This window comes from Falco peregrinus, chromosome 6 (assembly GCF_023634155.1).
Source record: "Falco peregrinus isolate bFalPer1 chromosome 6, bFalPer1.pri, whole genome shotgun sequence".
Classification (NCBI taxonomy): domain Eukaryota; kingdom Metazoa; phylum Chordata; class Aves; order Falconiformes; family Falconidae; genus Falco; species Falco peregrinus.
Window position 1 is genome coordinate 18,202,333 of NC_073726.1, and position 20,672 is coordinate 18,223,004.

Consider the following 20,672-nt stretch of genomic DNA (forward strand, 5'->3'; position numbering starts at 1 on the left):
AGCCAGTGGTCAGTGGGACAATGAACTTGCTGTGCAGTTTGCCTGGAAAGGGCCAACACAAAGCATTGATACAGAACAATAGGGTATTTCTGCTGGAGTACTTCTGGAATATTTTTTTTGATAACTAGTTAATGGAGGAGGTTAGTGAAAAACAAAGACTAAAAGATTTATTTTATTTTCTTCACAGGAAAAGCTTTACATAGTACACTGAGGAATACAGTTTGATAATAGACTCTTCCCACTAGCAGAGAGGGATATGACAACTGTTTTAAGGCTAGTAATGGAAATTAAAAACATGTAACTAATTAATCTAAATTTAAGTGAGGGTAGTTAGCAATTGAGAACTTAGTTATGGTTAATCTTCTAAAGCTGAAATTGCTTACCAAATTCAAATGCAACTATCATATTTAAAGCAGAAATTAACAGGGAATTCCCTTTGTAAGACCAGAGGTCAGTCTCTGTCATCCAGTCTGAACAGGTAGGCTGGCAGATAGTAGACCCTGGTGCATGAACCTGGTATTGTGCTTTGAAATACTTTACACAGATTTTAAATGTTTATGGTTCTTCTTTAAAATTGCTTTCCAAAAGAAAACTCCTGCAAGAAAAACCTTTAGGTAAAATGCATATTAAACTCAAGATAACACTAAGGTAGGTCCTTGTCGGTTTTGTTGAATCTTTGGCTGTGGCATGTGTATGGTAGTGGTTGACAGCTTTAGACTCTTGCGTGTTCTGGTTTTATTTTTATATATTTATACATATTTGTACCGAGTCTGGCTAGGTTGGAGTTAATGTCCTTCATAGGTGCTGTGTTTCAGATTTGTGACGAAAGCAGTGCTGATGACACACTAATATTCCAGCTATTCCTGAATGATATTTGCACAGTGTCAATGTTGCCTGTCAATGTCTGTGATCCCAGTGAACAGTCAGGGGTGTGTGCAAGAGGTTGGGAGGGGACGCAACCAGGCAGATGAATCAAACTAACTAAAGAGGTAGTCCATAACACCATATAAACATCATGCTCAGCAAGAAAGAGGAAAAGAGGGTGAGGTTAGCCATTTTTTGCTCAGGAACTGGCTGGGCATAGGTCTCCCAGTGGGAGGTGGTGATTTCTTTTGCATCACTTCAGTTTGTTTTCTTTCTTTCTTTCTTCTCCCACTTCTCCTTTGGTTACTGAACAATTCCATTTTGACCCACAGGTTGTCTTGTCATTCCTCTTCCCTGCCCAGGGCTGAGGGTGGGGAAGAGTCAGTGGCTTTGTGGTACTTGGTTGCCTACCAGGGTTAACCCACAACAATATTTTATGTGTATATATGTATAAATGTGTATGGATATATATATTTACAAATATGTAAAATATGTTGTATTTGTAGTCCTAAAATTAAATAAAAATCTAGGTGCTTTGCTGAGTAAGTTAAACTTCATTGTATGCAAATGGAGGATTATTTGTAAGTGTTCTAGAAAAATGCGTTAAATCTTATCTGCTTGTTGCTTTAAAATAGCTGAAATTCTCAATCTCTTACTGTATTTTCACTTGTACAATCACTCCATTGAAAACGAATGTACAATAATTTGACTGGAAAAATAAATGCTTTAAGTATGAATAATTGGGAGGGCATAAGGGAGCTTGCTCACTACTAACCTGAAACATCAGCTTTTGAGAATTTTCTCTAGTGCATTGTGCAATTACGTGCTAAACAAAACGTTTAATCAGAAAAATTTGAAGTTGGATACAGAAGATACAAAATAATATTATGAATTTAGAGTAGAATTTTGAAATCATTCTCTAGATGATAGCCAAAAATATGTAATACTCATAATTGTTTTCAAGTATCATTACGGACCTTTGTGTTTCAGCTTTACAGCCATGAATGAAAACTTTTTTCTTTTAATCAGGATGAAAATAATACAGAGAATGCTGTCAGTTCTTCAGATGCTGAGAAACAGGATTCTCCTCCACCAAAGCCTCCACGGACCCGCAGGTAGTTAACTGTGATAATATGCTATTGTAAGCTGACAGATTGACATGCTTCACAACAAAACTGTTCCCACTATAAAGACTTTTAAGATGCGATTTTTTTCCCATTTATAGCTAGAAATATACATAATACAAATAGAAGTCTTGTCGTTGACTCTATAATAAAAGCTTTAATATCTTTGCAGAGTCTGAATATACCAACATTGCAATGACTACATGTGAGTAGACAAGCATACCCCTGTAGCAGTCAGATATGTGCAGGACAGGTTATCTTTAAATGTGTAGATCTCTTCATTTTAAAGCGTAGCTAGTATCAAGTTAACTTTCATGTCTCTACTAAGTAAGGATGAGAAGCCACTAAAGGCTTTTGCTGTATAAGATAGGAAGCTTACTCAGAGAGGGATAATTAATCCTTGTAATGCTTGCATTGGCCTTGGGGAAGGAGTGCTACAAAGTATAACTTCTAATTGTACTTTCTAGGCTTCTTTTATGTCTGTCTGTTCTTGGAAGTTACAAGTATCTTAAGGCTATTTATATAAGTCAATATTGGAATTTTGTTTATTAACTCACCATGAAGCATCTAGCTATACTTGATTTGCAGAGGATCTGGAATTGTTTTGCCTTTTAACCTTCTGTGACTTTGTAATGTTTTAATGTGATTCATATTTGCTGTACAATATGTGAACATAGACATTTAGCTTAACATCTATCTGTATTTGAAGTCAACATAAAATTCAAATATCAGTCCTTGGTTATTATGAAGGTAGACATAAAGAACAACTCATGAATGCATACATACATCAGCACCTGATTCTAGAAAATGCTTGGCTTTGCAGTTTATGATCTCTTCCTGTGAAAGTCACCTTGAACTTAACATCTGTGTTAATTTCTTTGGAGAACTTGGTGGGAGGTAGAAAGTGTTCTTTGTTAGACATGTTTAACTGTTTTCAGGTTAAGGCAGGAAGAGGGCATAAGTAAGTTTATTTGACTTTATTGCTGTCTATAAGACTGTAAAGAACCAAAGTTTTTAAATTACGATTTGGGACTGTACATGATTTTACATGACTACACAATTCAAGATTTTACTTCAAATCTAGAAGCAATGATTGGTACTTCAGAATTCAGAGGGAGCATCTTAATACCTTTAAGGAATAGTCCTTGAAATATTTATGTATTTCGTAGTTCATTCTGAAGTATTTGGGAAAAGGGGTTGTTTGTTTTTAATCAGGCATGATTACAGAAAATTTTTTTACTTTCAAGCTCAAATGCAATTGAGAAAAAAAAAAAAAGAAATGGAGACATAAATGCCCAAAAAAAGACGAGGTAACAATTTTTTGTAAGCTGTGAAATGAAGAGCTATGTGCTACTGTCTGAAGGAGAAAAGGTGAAATACTGTAGGAGTTTAACTTTTCTTCAGATTATGCTCAGACTTCAATGTAATGACTTAGAATTACACATGACCTTTGAAATGTATTTTAATTTCATTTCCAGCCCTGCAGAACTCTCTTTTTGCATCTTCTGCAAAGCTAAGATAAAAACCATTGATTGGTGTTCCTTTTAGCAGTGTGATTTACATGTCACAATTAAAGAACCAAAAAGCCTCATGTAACTAACTTTTACAGGAGAAATTCACCAGTTGGTTATTTTTATTCATTCCTTATACTTGTATATAAATTACCTGTAGTATGGTTTGTGACAGCTTCACTGAATGCAGCTTTTATTTCACATGGATGGGAGTGATTTAAGTAGAAAAATGTGATTGTCTAGCCTCAGCCCGCTTACATTGAGTTTAATTTTCCTATTTTAATTATGAGAGAGGATGTAGAGTTTAATATCTATTTTTGGTTGGTCATAGCATCTGCATTCCGTGACCTTGGCATCACACTCTTTTATTTGAAAATAAAACCCTGCAGTATGCTGCATAAAATAACCGTGGATTACTTAAGGGTTTTTTTTCCTTTTGGAAACTGGCCAAGTTTTATTTAAATCTGAACCCATGTTATGGTGCCCAGTTTTAGTAATAAAGCTCTTTTCTATTAAGGCTACAATGGCTTAGATTTTAAAATGTTCTAAAAATTTATAATGTATTGCAGGAAAAGGAAGAATAGTGTTGCCATAGCTTCATTTTGGTTTTGTTTTTTTCATGCGTACATTTTTAGTGTAAAGTTGTGTGAGGGCGCTTTTTTTTCAAATTATAGTTGATTTTTATTATGACAAATAACTTCAAAAAGTTATTATTACCTAATGCATGGTTTGCCTGACAGCTGAGAAGCTCTAACGCTGAGGTCTTTGGCACTAAGGCACTGTATCAGTTGCTCAGGTTGTGTGGCAATAAAAGTGTATGAAAAAGCTGCCTTATCACCTATCCTGTAGTTCTGCATGAGGAAGTGAAGTTACAAGATAATCAGTAGTAGTTGTATAAGAAGAGATACTTTGAGGCTGAATTATGAGAAGGCTTTCTATTTTTTTATTGCACGGTGTCGTTTTACCAATGTACTTGAAAAATGCTTGCTGTTGCAACATAGAAAAACAATGCAGAGTTAATTTAAAGGTCTAATACAGGAAAGATCACTTCTCAAATGGTCTGGCATTCTTTGGTTCACTGCCTCTTCTGTGTCAATATCCTCTTTCATCAGCTTCCTATTAGTTTCCCGTTAACTTAAATCAAGCTGGTTTTACTATACTGTCCCCTGTTTGTAATAATATTAGTAGTTCATCTTCAAATGATTTTCTGCCTCTGGGGGGAGAAGTGTCTATAGATCACAGCTGTTGAAGGAAGTGCCCAGGGAAAGCATTATGCAGCAGCCCAAAATGCCCAAGATTTTCTGGCAGGAGTTTTAGAAAAAGCTACTGCCAAACAAAGACCTCTTAAATGTATACATATCCTAATATTTCTGCTTTGTAAAAGGAAACAGAAATATTTCTTGCAATGCAGAACATGTGAAATAATAATACTATTATGTCAGTCAAATGGAAAAATTCTTACATATTCAGAGAAAACCAGGAAATCCTGGGTGGCATCTATTTCCTTTAAAAAAGAAATTACATCAGAATTCTCAATATGAATAAGACAAAGAATTAATTTGATACAGAATTTCTCATTTGATCACTGTAAGCTCTCATTGAAGAGCAAAGGAAAGAAAATGAACTTCAAATATAATGGGGAGCATTTTAATAGCACTGTTTGGCTGTGTATGAGGAATATGATGAAACAACTTTTGGGTTGCGGACTTGTGCAGCATTTCCTGTATCAGCAGTTCTGTGCATACCTCTAAGGGGGCTCTTTGTATACGTGTGGGGTTCTGTTTAGTAGTGAATCAAATGAGAGTCATTTCATCAAACAGTAATCAGTGAAGAGCTTCATGAATTTTGACTGATATTATGGGCATATAACCTTGTCATATCTAGTTTAATGCTAATTTGCTTCTTTAGCTAATTGTAACGCTTAGTGGTATGTCTGTACCAGATAAGAAATTAGTTTTGCTGATTGCATGTGTAACTCTGGGTCAGGAAAATGAGGTCAATAAGGGAAAAAAACTCATTTTCAGTAGGAGGATTTAGTGGAGATTACTGATGAGTATCGCTGCTGGTAAAGGGGGCATGTAAATATTTGTGGAAGTGAAATTCCCCTTTCTGCGCATGCACCCCCCCACCCCCACGCCCCCTCCCAAATAGAGGAGAGAAATCCACAATGAGGGAAATTATCCTGTCCTTGTTAGTGTATACTACATTGGAGTGAGACTTGCTTCCCTCCCTGCCCCGGCTTATCTTTACTAATTCAAGCAAACAACTTATTCTCAAGCTTGTTCATTTTTCAAGAATGTCTAGAGGCAAAAGAGTTTCCACATTACTTTCAATTAAATTGTTTTGATGTGCTTTGTATTCCTCCTATCTTAATAAAATAACAATATACAAGCACAGGGAGGCGAGGAAGAGAAGGAATCTGAGGCCCAGCCTTTTGTGACAGGAATCAGAGAATGAAAGAGGGCACCTGGGAGAACTGCAAGGGGATCTGGGGTTTTCTAGATACAAAGTTACGATAACTTTTAGAAGATAATTTAGAAGCCAGAGAGCTTGCAGTACTTCAGTGGGTAGGGATTTTAATAAACTAAAAATCCAAATGTTTCTCTTCAGTTTGGAATCCCTTGTAGAAGGATTTTAATTCTTCTACCCATGCTGCTATAGCTTTGGTGCTAATAACATCACAAGGATGAAACTCGTGCTGCGGTCTGTCCCAGGACAAGTAGGCTTTCAGTTCTGTAAAAGATTAGAGTGTGAGGCAGTGTTGGGTGTTCTGTCCTGTCCTGTCCCATCCCCCCCCCCCCCCCTTTTTTTTTTTTATGTAAGTCACGACAGTCTCAAGCATTTGCTCTGGCTAAGTAATTTTTAGGCCTTGTTTGCAAGTAGGGGAGCTAATAGTATTACTTCAATTTTGTTTGTGATATGACATGAAGATAAGTCATGAGAGCCTGTCTGATGCCTTTCACTTGTGAATAGACAGGCAGGAATTCTTGTGCAACTGCGTGGTCTTCAGCCCTCCTCCCTGTAACTCTTAAAAGCAAGCTCGCTGGTTTTATTCCAGCGTAGTAGAAACAGCATGTTTGGTACTTAATGCTTTTTTTTGTGTTTCACTTAAATAATGCCCTTGGGGAAGAGGTAGCAATTAAATTTTTTAGCTATAGAGGGTTTTTTTTATTTTTCATCTACACTCTTCAGTAACATTCTGAAATATGATCAAGTTTTCTGAATCATTCTGGCTTTTTCTCCTGCTGTCTGGCAAAGATAGGCTGACATATCTGAGCAGTATGAGAAGAAACCTCACCATGGATTGCTGGATAACACAATACTGAAGGGGATATATATATATATCTTTGTACTTTGCATTTTTCTTATAAGCCTTTCTATTTGTTTTTAATTTAATGTTTTCTTATTCATGTTGGTTGAGAAGATGGAAGATTCTTTGGCCCTAGAACTATGTTACTAGCCCACGTTCTCTTGAGTAAAAAGACTTTTTCCAGACTTAACAGGAGCAACAAAAGGAAGATGGAAACTTGTCTTGGAAAGCCAAGTGCCTTAAGTCCAGGATACCAATGCTAGCCTTTGGCACTCTTCAAAGTGAGGTGATTGTTTTATCAAATTTTGGAATATCTGTTTTAAATATTTGTTTTATCATAGAATAGTTTGTGTTGGAAGGGACTTTTAAAAGTCATCTAGTCCGCCCCCTGCAGTGAGCAGGGCCATCCTCAGCTAGATCAGGTTGCTCAGAGCCCCGTCCAACCTGACCTTGAATGTTTCCAGGGACGGGACATCTAGCATGGTATACGGGCAACTTGTTCCAGTGTTTCACCATCCTCATTGTAAAAAATGTCTTCCTTATATCTAGTCTGAATCTACCCTCTTTTAGTTTAAAACCATTACCCCTTGTCCCATCACAACAGGCCCTGCTAAGAAGTTTGCCCCCATCTTTCTTGTAAGCCCCCTTTAGGTACTGAAGGCTGCTATAAGGCCTCCCCGGAGCCTTCTCTTCTCCAGGCTGAACAACCCCAACTCTCTCCGCCTGTCCTCATAGGAGACCTGTTCCATCCCTCTGATCGTTTTTGAGGCCTCCTCTGGACCCGCTCCAACAGGTCCATGTCTTTCCTGTGCCCGGGGCCCCAGAGCTGGACGCAGCACTGCAGGGGGGCTCTCACCAGAGCAGAGCAGAGGGGCACAGTCACCTCCCTCGACCTGCTGGCCGCGCTTCTTGTGATGCAGCCCAGGATATGACTGGCTTTCTGGGCTGTGAGCGCACACTGCCAGCTCATGTCCGGCTTTTCATCCACCGGTGCCCCCAAGTCCTTCTCCCTGGGGCTGCTCTCAATCCCTTCATCCCCCAGCCTGTGTTGACACCAGGGGTTGCCCTGGCCCTGGTGCAGGACCTTGCACGTGGCCTTGTTGAACCCCATGAGGTTCACGCGGGCCTACTTCGTGAGCTTGTCCAGGTCCCTCTGGGATGGCATCATGTCCCTCAGGAGTGTCAGCTGCACCACTCAGCTCGGTGTCATCTGCAAACTGGCTGAGGGTGCACTCGATCCCACTGACTGTCATTGATGAGGGTATTAAACGGCACCGGTCCCAGTACGGACCCCTGAGGGACACCACTTGTCCTCGATTGCCGTCTGGACACTGAGCTGTTGTCCACTACTTGCTGGATGTGACCATCCAACCAATTCCTCATCCACTGAACAGTCCACCCATTCAATCTGTATCTTTCCAGTTTAAAGAGAGGAATGCTGTGGGGGACTGTGTCAAAGACCTTGCAGAAGTCCAGATAGGTGACATCCATAGCTTTTCCTTTGTCCCCTGATGTAGTTACTTCATAGTCAGAGAAGATGTGATATTAATGGCAAGCCTTTTGTTTGGTCTTGTCTGTCCATGGCTCTGAACAGCCTTATTAAGTTTTGGCAGTAGTGACGGCCAAGTCAGTCTAGGTAGTCGTCTGATTAAAAAAAGTTTGAAAGACATGCCTCTGATTTCTGACCAACTTAAGTGTGTGACTGACTGTGACAATCCAGCTGAAATTTCTTGGAGCTCCCTTGCAGCTGCTGAAATTTATTAGGCCTGTGTTAGACTCTTGGTTTCAGACTGGGTTTCCTCTGTGCAAGACTTGTAGGAACGAGAGAGATAATGGTAGAGCTGAATGCTTTCTAACTGTTCTAAGCTGAATGGCAACCTGCACGTGGATGCCAGACTTCACCTACAAGCTCTGAGAGTGTGGTTTCATTATGTAGCCAATGGCTCATTGTGAGAACTCTTTCCTCCACAGAATCTGTCAAGTCTCTAGAATGTAAATACATTCTTATTTTTGGTCTGAATTAGTAATGTATGACTAACTACTACCTGCTATCATGGAAGTTTCATTTAAATAGCGTGAAAGCACAGGGCTTGAAGAATATAATCTGCACATTGTCCTGCTGGTCCTTACAACATGAGACTTATTACTGGCATGCCTTCTTCCAGACCTGCTAGATATGCAGTGTTCTCCCAGGCTTTACACAAATGCAGCAGGAGATAACATCACAGTGGTCTGTCATGTAGCAGGTAGGAAGAGTTTTTGCCTTTTTGGAAGCCTCTGCTTTCTGGCTTTTGGTGTGTAGCCTTGAACTCATTTGTAAATAAAAGTCTGTTCCACAAGAGTACTGTGAACACTCTTCTGAGTAGACTCGGTTCTTCAGGTTGTTGGGTCATGAAAAGAAGGTAGAGTCCAAGGTCTACCGGTGACTTCATTTTCAAGGGAATAGTGTCTTGCTGTAACCTTACCTCCAATGGAAGGTTCCAGTTCTCCTGATGCAAAGCTGGATTTGGGTGGTTTATGGTGCCTCTGACATAGATTATCCCAAAAACCTAAAGGTATATGTGGATTTGGCTAACTCCTGCTTGTTCAAGCTTATTCTAGTGCTGGGACCACCTGAACATGTCAGTAAAGGCTCTGTTACCCTGGGAACTGTCTGTTCCCATAGCATGGTGGGGGTCGATCATCTGTCTTCTAAATATCACTATCTTGGACAGTATGTGCTGGCCTGTATAGAGGGTTTATTACTTCCCCATGAAGGATATCTCTGCCAACAGCAGGAAGTGATCTGAGCTTTGTACATAAAATGGGCTGGTTTCTCAGCTCAAGCGTGTGGTGAAATCACACTCTTTAGCAAACTGTTATCCTTTGTGCTTTGGTTTATTTGCCTAGAGTGAAAGTATGATTTCTTTAAAATATTTCATTGTATTTCTGTTCTTGTCACACATTTGTTTTGCGCTTCAGTTATTCTGTTACTAGTCTTACAGTATGGGATGAAATATTTTTAAAAGCTTTGAATGAGAATGCCTAATTCCTGTTTGTAGACAAGACTTTAGTCAGTTGTGCAAAATGTAATCTGAAAGTAAATTGACCGTATGCTTAAAGACCACCTCCTTTTAAGTAGCTTAAGATGAATTGTAATACTAAGGGCTGCAGTCTCGCTAATATGCACTTTAATTCGGATCATATATTCTACTGTGAATGGTTTTTATACAGTGTGTACCTCGTGTCAGCTAAATTTGGTCTGCATGCCAGAAACTACCAAATACACAAATGTAAAAATAAGATCCTCCTGGGCATGTGCAGAAAAATCAAAATAAAGGACGATACTTGTAGGCTGTAAGGATATATTTTTAAAAGAAATTTCTCTTGGCATTATTGAAAATGGAATTCCGTATGACAAGTTCCTCTGAGCCACTTCTTAAAAAAGAAGAAATAAAAAAAGTACTGAAACCCTGCCACAAGAGGGCCTTTCTTACAGAGCCTTTGGAAAAAATGCTTCTGGGAAAGGATGTGAGCAATCTTTGAACTATCAATGATGTCTAGTTGTGGCATGGATGTATGTCTTTGTGGTATTCTGAAAGATGTTTTGAGTGTGGTGACTTAGTTCTTGCCTACCCAACTAGTCATGTTTTATAACCATTGTCTGTAAGCAGTGGAAGCGCTGCTTGGAGTTCAGTATTGATATGGAAGCATTACTGCTATAGAGATAGATGGATAGACACTTAAAATATTGTCAAAATACAAAAACTTACACAACTTTGTTTTGGGATTTTTTTTGTGCAGTTGCCTTGTAGAAGGAGACGCTAAAGAAGAAATCTTGCAGCCTCCAGAGCCTCAGCCAGTACCACCAATTTTAACACCATCTCCCCCATCAGCTTATCCAACAGTCACTACTGTGTGGCAGGACAATGACAGATACCATCCAAAGCCAGTTTTGCACATGGTTTCATCAGAGCATTCGACAGACCTCAATGAGAATTATAATAAGTCAACAGAACATTCAGGGAAGAGCGAACCCAGTGAACGTGCAGAGAAAAGGCTGGAGCGCAACTTAAGTTTTGAGATCAAGAAGGTACCTCTTCAGGAGGGACCACGAAGCTTTGACGGGAACTCCCTGTTGAACAGGGGCCATGCAATTAAAATTAAGCCTATGTCATCCTGTGTAATTGATAAGAGCTTTAAGCCACAGGAACAGGTTTCAGGGGATTCATTTGTAGATGCTTCTCAAAACTCATGTATGGAATGCAGCATGCCACAGTCTAACACAGCCTTAATACCTTCGCCGGAAAGTCTGCAGAGTCAGCAGGTTTCTGATGCTCCACCAAGACCAGATCGTCTGCCTCTGACAGAAAAGGGACATGCCACGTGGTCACTGCATGGGCCTGAAAATGCACTGCGTACATCAGTGTCTGAAGACACCTCTTCAGACATCTTATGTCATGGTGTTAAAACTCTGGTATCAAACACCACAGTTGAACATCCTTCCAGTGATAATGTTGATCGTACTACTATTTCTGTTCGAGCACCCCTCTGTTTTACTAATCCTCTTCATTCAGATGATTCTGACACAGATGAGATGAACTTTGATGGAGCCATGAGCAAAAGCGCATCTAATGTTTCAACCGCAAGTGCCACAGTTTCTGCTGCCACTAACACTGAAAACATTTCTGCCAGAAAAGTGTTGCCAATGTCTATTGCTAGGCAAGACTTAACAGCTGTAACATGTTCTGAAGATGGTGAAGGTAGGTTTCATTGTGGTTTAGAAGTGCTACTCTTTAACGTGGTTGCATCTGTTGGACAACATGAATGTCTTTACAGTGCAATGTTCTAAATGTAAATTTGAACAGTACAGTACAGCAACTTCAGAAAGGGCACAAGCCTTGTCCTCCCAGATTTTGATTTGCATGCGAACTGTGTCTGTTACAAGGTCTGTTACTACAGACCTTGATAAGCTACTTCAGAAGCTTTATTTTGAGGTATGAATGCATTCTTAATTGCAGGTTTCTGTTTACTGGTTCTCCACATTTTCATGGAAGTGTCTATAATAATGGCAGTTTTGGCGATTTAAAGTATTTTAAACGGGCTTGACTAAACATGTATCAAATTCATGCTTACTGGTTGATGTGCTGGTCCTAAAAATGTAGACATAACCTCTTTCACTGTACCAGTCTGCAGTTGCTCGTGATTCAGCTCCTGCATTTTAATGGCATTGTAAATATTTAGCCCTGCTTTCCTTTTTTTTTCTTTTCTTTTCTTTTCTGTACATGGCCGGGGAGACAAAGTAGTGTTGCTGTTCATCTAAAAATCTGAGTTCTGCTTCAGTAATGCTTTGAAAATTATTCAGTTGCTTTTAGTCTGTTGCTGCTGTTGGGAATTTTTTGAGCCAGGAAAGTTTGCAAGACTGCTTCTGCAAGAAGTTACATCATTTATTAAAAGCAAAAGAGTCCTAAAATGCACAGATTCAGATTTTAGTCAGGCTGGCACATTTAGATTAGATGGAGGATGTAGCTGGGAAGGACAAATTAGGCCTTGGTAACTGCGCAAAGCCCAGCAAAGCCCACAGTAAGGCTGTGGAGCTGAAAGGAGAACGTGAGCTTCTTTATTTAGAACAGACTCATGTGGGAGCTCCTTACAGCGACGGCCTCACTTCAGGAAGCTGTGCAGACTACGTGACTTTTGGAGGTGAAATGGGCTCAGTGTATGATGCAAGATGCACAACCAGCTGAATTGAAAATACTTGCTTTGTGCACCGTTTTCATCACAAGTCATATTCAGAAACATGAACTACTTTGCAGCTTTCATAACAGTCTGTTTCTATAGATTTTGCGATAGCATGTAGAAGCACAAAACAATACTTGCACATATGTATACGTTTTTAACCCTGTGATGCTTTAAAAATGCTCGGCATAGCCGGCAAAGCCCTGTGTGTCATAGTTACTTCAACGTTTATGCAAAGCAGTCCTCCTTAGATTTGTTTTTGGTAGATTTGTGTGCTGTAGTATTTTTTCCAGCACTGCATTTAGCCAGGCTTTTTTTGTCTTTCCCAGGGTAACTATTGTTTATCACTGTTTGAAAATCATTACTTTTCTACACATCTCTTTATGTACATGCTGTAAGAACATGCAAATAAAATAAGAGATATGTCATAAATATGATAAAGAATGGGAGAAATGTCACTCAAGGATTTGTTTCATGTAACTGCATATCAGAAACATCCTGAAATAACAGTACAGCCTTTGTGCTGCTGGATGTTGCCGATGTCCCAGGAATGGCTTAAGATTTTTATATTAATGTCTTTATAATTCATCTCCTGTTATCAAAGGTGTATCCATTCACTTTTGTACAACAGTGAACACTTCTCATTTTATATTCAGGTTGCAGGTCCAGTAATCTCTCTCGGACTCAAGAACATAGGGTTAGATCGCTTTGCAGTGATTCTAACCCATGTTTTACAGTGGGCTTTTTATTGTCACACTTACTCAGAACTGCTCTGTCTAAAGCTGGGATTGTGGATACAATCATCAACGAAGCTTGTCTGTGAACATATTAACACCCTAGTTGCTTAACCATAACTGGTGGTGTGCATGATCTTCCTGTGTAATTTAATCCTCTTTTTAATTCAAAAGAAGTGAAAAGTAGTACCCTGAGGTTAAAAAAAACCAAAACAGCAACAACCCCAAAGCAACAGTGACAAAAGAAAAAACCCCAAAACAAACCCCAAAACCTCATTTTTAGTTAGTGCATACTCCATAGTGACTTTATTTGCCGATTATATAGGGACTAAATCAATAAACGAAGGTTTTCTTATGCTGTAACTTGAGATGGAGCAGGTCTCAGAGAAGTTACTTTGAACACAGTGGCTTGTGAAACACGATGGAGTTCTTGTCTGCTGCTGGCAGGGCAGGCTTCATGGCTTCAGCAGTTGAAATGTGTCTTCATCTTTTTATGAATCCTGTATAGGATGCAGTTTTAAGATGAGAATTTTTTAATTTTTTTTTAATGGCAGCAGCTGCTTTGAATGGTTTTAAACCTTTAATATCTAGTCCAGATTCCTTAGCAGGCTGGAGTGGGGCTTTTGCTGCCAGAACAGCTTGTGTTGGTACACTCTGGAGAGGTGAGAGGGAACAGGCTGGGGACAGGATGTGTTACTGGTCCCACTGGTGGCCATCTCCTCTGGCTCGCGCTTCCCTTGTGGTTACTAAACCTTGCACTGGACTGCTTAACCAGTTTATATCGGTGGTGTGGGAGTCAGCCTGGGTGGGCCCTGAGTTGGAATTGGGAAGCAAAACTGAGACTCGGGGCTTGAGAAGAGCGGTTAATGTGGAGCCTGCCTTAGAGCTCACTGTCGCACAGTGCAGACCTGAAAAGGAGTGTTGCGTCATGTGCTTGCACTGTGCAATTTAGCTGTGCTGTATTGACTTTAGAAGTAAGTATCCTTTGAGCCACTTAAGCAGTAATTGTTATTTTTTCTTATCAGCAGTAAGTTACTGTCTTCAGCACAGCTGAAGAGCTCATATATATTTCCAACATGCTTCTTACCATGGTTTGGGAGCTTCATCCGTGGTTCTGTTTGGTAGGCACCAATTGTGTATGGTTACTAGTATCTACAGAAGAGTTCGAAGAGCCAGTGTGTTGTGATGAGCTTAACTCACTTGCGGTGGCTGTACATAGAGGTGTAATGAACTGCAATTAAATTACGGTAACTACTACGGTTACAGTTATTGGCAGGTTACTTGTTCAAGAAACAAATGGTATCTCTCCAGTGCAGACTGGAGATAAGATTCTGCTTATCTTCTGTTTCAGAAAGAATGAAGAGAAAGTATTCATTGGAGTTGCTGAAGTTTTTTTCCTCTAAATTATTTAGACTGAAAATGTATTTTACTTTCCTTTCTCTCATAACACACAAACTGATCCTATACCCTTAACATGAAGATAATGGTGTTAGCGTGAAGTTGCTCCCAAGGCATTAGTATGGTAGACAAAAGTGTTTTGTAGTATTTGGAGCAAATTTTTCTCTTGCTTTAAATTTAATATCAAGTTTAGAATGATTTAATGCATAAAAAAATCAACTTTTTAAAATATAGGAGGAAAATCTGTGTTCTTTTAACTGATCTAAATGTCATATTTGATTTAGATGCTGATACTAGCGAAGATTCCTCTCCCCCGCTCCCAGAAAGAACACCAGAATCATTTGTATTAGCAAGTGAACAGAGTGAGTTCTTAATGTTTTGTGATAACTGGGGATAAAATGTGATGAAAGACATTTCAGTATTGTATTTGAATGCCCCTGCTTTTTGGTTAGCGTTGGAACAGATCGTAAAATGGAATGAAATCTAGCATGTGTGATCGTGTATTTTGAGGTTTAACTTTCACAAGCCCTTGAAAAAAGTTAAATTATTTCTCATTTTTTGACTAAGCATGATGTTACATGATATTTAATAAGTATATTGGAGACTTCAATGTTGATTTCAGTGGAGCTGGTTTTCAATCTGAAGGGTATGGAAAGGAGATACAGTGAGGAAATGCAGTAGTTAGGGGATTCCCAGGCTATTTTAGTTTCCTACTGCTCCAGGGCAGAGAATGAGAAAACACATGAGCAGTGCTTATCTGATTCTTCTTTCTTGGGCAAAGGAAAGATGATGACATTTCATACCGCCCTGTAGTGAACAAGCCCAGTTTAAGTTTAACATAGTTTACTCTTTGCCTTGTCAAAAGGGTTACTGAAAGAGAAAACTGACACAAATGAAGCGCTTATGTCTTCGTATTTCATTCATTAAGATAGTAATGGCAGAATACAAAAAAGATTAATTGAACTAGTAAATTAGGTTGAGGTTTGGTATCTTCCAAATAACTTAGTGTGATATAGTTATTTAGTGAGGCTGTTATTTAGTGTCACTTTGTGAAACTTAAAAAATGTTTTTGCCAAAGTAGTCAATATAGATATTTTCATCATAATAACATGCAAGTTTTGTAAATACGTCCCTTGAGCATCATAAGCGTGTAGGTAGCTCAGTCAGTGATCCTTTCTTTGGATATTATGGATTTGCTTGTTTTCTGTGAGAACACAAGAAATAAAGCTTTTTTCTTAAAAATTTTAAAAATCTGTTTGGGACTGGAATCACTAAGAACACTTTAATTTTGATTGTGTTCTTGCCGTGAAGTCATTAAGGACAGGTATGGTTGTCATGACTTGTGTGTTTTCTTTACTTCGTAGACATGAAAAAGGCATAGTACTATTGCATAGCTGGTGTGACAATTTCAAAAACAACATTGAAAAAGAAGCTAATTCTCCTCTTGGCTAGAAACCCCCAAACGAAGGAAACAAACATCCACAATGCAAACACTGCAGTCTTGTGTTTTGAATTAAGTTGTGAAGCTTTCCCTGACCTTGAATGCTCTTCATGTAAAGAGAGATTCATGTTTTACAAGCATTTAATTTTTAAAAAGTTACTTTATAGCACGTTTCTAATGCCTCATCATGGAGAGAACTCAAGTTTAACTTAATTTTTCCTAGGCACACCCTTGCTGAAGCCAGTTATGATTGCACAGTCTGAGTGGAGCATATTGCGTGATCAGCATCTGCCAGAACAAACAGTCTCTACAGTAAGTATGGGAGTAAGTCTGTACTAATCAGTTCTAGTTTGGTTGAGAGCTACAACAAAGAGCAAAATACATACTTGTGAAAAGTACCAGCTGTTGATCACCTACAACTAGCTTTCTTCTGCCTGGGCTGCTGAACTGATGATGTTAAGAGCACGTTCACTTTCCAAGAAAAATACCTGGTTTTCAAAGTTCAGCAGTATTTTTTAAAGTCATCATTAATATACCTTAAATTATAGCTTTAAGAGCGTAAATATGCTGCATTTATGGAGCTTGCTGTCTGCCCTCAATCGTAGACTATTATTCAGGCTGGAGGAGAATTGCAGGCTCTAGTTTAAACCGCTGCATGAAGCCTGGACTGGGACCAGGCTGCTTGGGGCTTTATCCCGTTGGGCCTCAAAAACCTCCAGAGATGGAGACTTCATATCCTTTGTGGGCAACCTGTTTCACTGCTTGATGAAGTTTTCCTTACATCCATATTTATCTAAAACAAACCATTTCCTGCCCATCAGATTTCACTTCTCACATCAGTCGACTAGTTGGTCAATGCCATCCAGTGTAAACAGCTGCCAAAACTTTAAAAGCATATGAATCCTCTTTATATTCATGCCTTTTTTTTTCATGCACTCTCAATTTTCAGGGACTGTAAATTTATTATGAGAACTAACTAAATTTCTGGTGTTCTTTTAGTATTTTGGAAGCATTTTAAAGGATTATTTTAAATATTTCTCATTAACAGGGTTTGAAAACAACTTCACCTGTACTACCTGGTAAGTGATAGAAAAGATTTCTTTTTAAATTTTTTTTTCTACAAAATACTGAATAACAATTCACCTGAACTTGGCTTTTGCTCTGAAGATTTTTAGGTATATTGTCAAACAACTGGCACTTTTGAAAAAGCCTTCTGTTTTTCAAGTTTATAGAGTTTTCTGAGGAAGCCAGTTAAAATCTCATTTAAAAATAAGTGTTAAACTTTGGGTATGCTAAAATAATGAAGATCAAAATAGTGAATTTAAATACATATTATAATAGCAATATTTTGTCATGTTAATTACAACCTTCCCATGTTACTGCAGTAGAAATTGTAGAAGTTGAATTAGTTTATTTAATTTCATAAAGACAGCAGCATACATGAAATAAATTCAGCAGTGGGGTGTGTGTATGTATATGTATGTACGTTGCAGATTTACCAAATTGTTTAACTTTTCATCTTCTGAAAAGGCTTTAGTAAGAAGTGTAGTCTATCAGCTGACATACAACTTTGCAGCAACCTGCTTCAGCTACAAGCTTATGTCTGCCATGTATTTTCTGCATATGCTTGAATGGGCTTTTACAGTGCGTTTGGAGCTGCCTGTTAAATACCTAGGTGATTTTTAAAAAATAAATTAGTTTTCAGAAATACTGAAGACTTGCTAATAGGGTGATCATACAGTAATGCAACACATAGTTGCCAATCACGTCTTAAGCACCTTTAGTTTAGGAAGAGTATGGAGAGATGCATTTATATTGATGTTTTAAATAGTACTGTGAGCTGTTGCTATAAATAGGTGCTACATGTGATTTTAAATATCCATCCAAGCTTTTAAAAAATAAAATCCATATTTGATGAACAGCAGTGTGTCACTGTCGTTGAACATCTGCTTCATAAACAATTTTCAAGTATCTTTTAGAAGAAATGATAAATTGGCTTTTAAATCTTTATTTCTGTAAATAATACTTCATGTAAGTTGTGTTCTGGACTGAACTGTAATTAAAAATAGTGTTCACACAGTGCTGATTAAATGAATGTTACAGTAAGGGGGTGTGTGTGTGCATGTGTGTTTTCCAGATCGTCCTGAAAGAAGCAACAAAACACCAACTGACACCTTACCTCAGATTTCTTTTTCTGGTTCCACTGATACAAGAGGTCAAATTTCAGAATTTCCTGCGGAAGTAACAGATATTGGTAATTATAATTCAGTCAAAACCTAATCACTATATATATATAGATGATTTAAACAGAAGATTCATCGATAGTATTAGTATGGATAGCTGCTACTCCTCCCTCCTTCCAACTCACTGAGGTGCAGAACCCAGCCAAATTAGCCTGCCTTGTCTCTTCAGCATCACTGAAAGAGGTTTGAGTGATTTAGTCATTCACTTTGGGTTTTAGACTGTATGAAATACAGAATTAATCAAATGGGATATAATTTCTGTAGAGCACTGAAAACTTTCAGAAATAATACCTGAGAAAATTGCTTTGGTATGCAGAGAAGGAAAAAAAAATGATAACAAAGGCTGTACTCCGGTATTTACTGAAAAGTACTTTACAAGTGAGGTTTAAATAGGGAACTGTAATTATATACAGATTCTTCATGTTTGTATTTCCTATGACCATAGTGCCTTTACAACTCCTCATACCACTAAGTCATTTTCTAGCCCTGAGAATACACGTCTTCCCTAAGAACTGGCACATGTCTTGCAGTGTTCCTTCTGACTGCTGCCAGCATTTGTGAGACTGCGTTCTCCAAGTGGACAGAAGTATTAAGTACTTTTTTTTTCCTTAGGTTTTGGTAACCGCTGTGGAAAGCCCAGAGGACCAAGAGAGCCACCTTCAGAATGGACATGATCCAAGAAGCAATGGACATACTATCAATGAATTATACTGGAAAACTCAAGTGCCACTGAGAACTAGAAAAATAGTATTCCACTTTTCTGGGGGGCGACTAACACAGAGCAGTGTAGATCTGACTACCAAATGGTACACTCTTAGAGTACATCCCACGCAAAACCTTAAACATTGTTCACAACAGTGGATTCCAGTATTACAACTTTTTGCTGGGGCCATCTACCTGCCTTATTACACTTAGGAGAAAGTATTACATATGATTTATTTTGTAACTTCAAGTATTATTGCCTTAATGTCTTTTAACCCTGTTACACGCTGCTTGTAGACATATGTTAATATAGTAATACTTTTGACAGATTGTGTTTATGGACTACTTTTTGCTAACGTTTGATTACCATGTATGCATTATTTTGTATATGTACAGGGCAAGTAAGTATATAATTTGATAAAGTTGCAATCATAAAATATTAACAGAAGATGTAAGAAATCTCTGCATGATCTAAATTTTTGTGTACCTTATTTGTAAATTATTTGCCCTGAAGTTTTAGAAAATAGTTTCTGGGGTTTTTTACAAAAATTGCTGGACACACACAGCCAGAGTTGCAGGTTAGCAGAGATAAAGATTGTAATACATTTTGTAAATTGTAAGCAAAAGGTTATTTTTATATTATATGCTGTTTAATTGTCAGACCTAATTTGTTCTGGTTTTCATCTAGTCATGGAGATTCAGTAAGTGCCTTGGAACAGTATTGAATTCTCTTAGCCTGTGTATGTTACTTCAGTGTTTTGAGTTCATCTGGAATTAGATTATCAAAAATATTTGTACGTTTCTAGTATATCTGACCTGCCAGTAAAAAAGAAACCGTTCTACATAATCAACACTCCTTAGTTTTCATTTTAATGTTTCGTCAGTTGCAATCTTTAGAAAATTCATCTCTATCAACTTTCTGTATAATAGGATTTTACAGTTTTAATATGGCGTGATTCTAATTTGGGAAAACCAGAACACTGGTAAAAGGACTGTTTAAGCACCGCTGTCTTCTCTTACAAATGGTAAATACCATTTTTGTTGTTCAGCGACTGTGTATGTAAGAAAGCAACTTATATGAAGGTTCACATAGAGCCCTTGCAGCTACACTGTATCTTGGCAATATATTATGTCAAGAGTTAATCCTTATAAGGATTCCTTACTTAAACTTTTCTGTAATACAGTCTTTAAATTAAAGAACGTCAAAAGCTCACTATGGGTGTTTTTACTCGTAGGAAAAAACCCAAGTTTTCGGAAGCAAAGTAAAATAGCAAAAATTTGGCTTAGCTTATAGACCTCATACCTGAACAAAACAGTGACCCTCAGGACCTTATTTTTAGTAACTAATTTAAAAGTTCTGGCTAGCAGTAATGCCAGAGAAGCAAGGAAGAATGTTTAGAGGAAAAAAAAAACCCTTTATTCTAGGTAGTGAAACTATCTATCCATCTGAACTCTAGCCATGGAAGCATTACATCGAATTTACTACTCCTTTAGGGCTGTCTGCTAAAAAAGAACAAATGCCCTGCCAGCACCCCAATTATAACTTCCAAAAGGTACGTAACTTGCAATTACTGTCTCTGACTGTGGATTAATCGCCATGCATTCAGTACACACGACAGGCTGCCTA

At 38.3% G+C, this 20,672-nt stretch overlaps 1 protein-coding gene across 2 annotated transcripts in view; it reads left to right on the forward strand.

Moving 5' to 3' along the window:
* The window catches only part of PTPN12 (protein tyrosine phosphatase non-receptor type 12), a 78,246-nt gene extending 57,988 nt beyond the window's left edge, over window positions 1–20,258 (forward strand). For both annotated transcript variants that reach the window (XM_055807802.1, XM_055807801.1), the window contains exons 12-18: window positions 1,894–1,979; window positions 10,593–11,551; window positions 14,944–15,021; window positions 16,324–16,412; window positions 17,149–17,179; window positions 18,238–18,354; window positions 18,956–20,258. In XM_055807802.1, the coding sequence (XP_055663777.1) occupies window positions 1,894–1,979; window positions 10,593–11,551; window positions 14,944–15,021; window positions 16,324–16,412; window positions 17,149–17,179; window positions 18,238–18,354; window positions 18,956–19,017 (1,422 nt within the window). In that variant the 3' untranslated portion in view covers window positions 19,018–20,258. The remainder of the gene's footprint in view (window positions 1–1,893; window positions 1,980–10,592; window positions 11,552–14,943; window positions 15,022–16,323; window positions 16,413–17,148; window positions 17,180–18,237; window positions 18,355–18,955) is intronic.
* The last annotated feature ends 414 nt before the right edge of the window (window positions 20,259–20,672 follow it).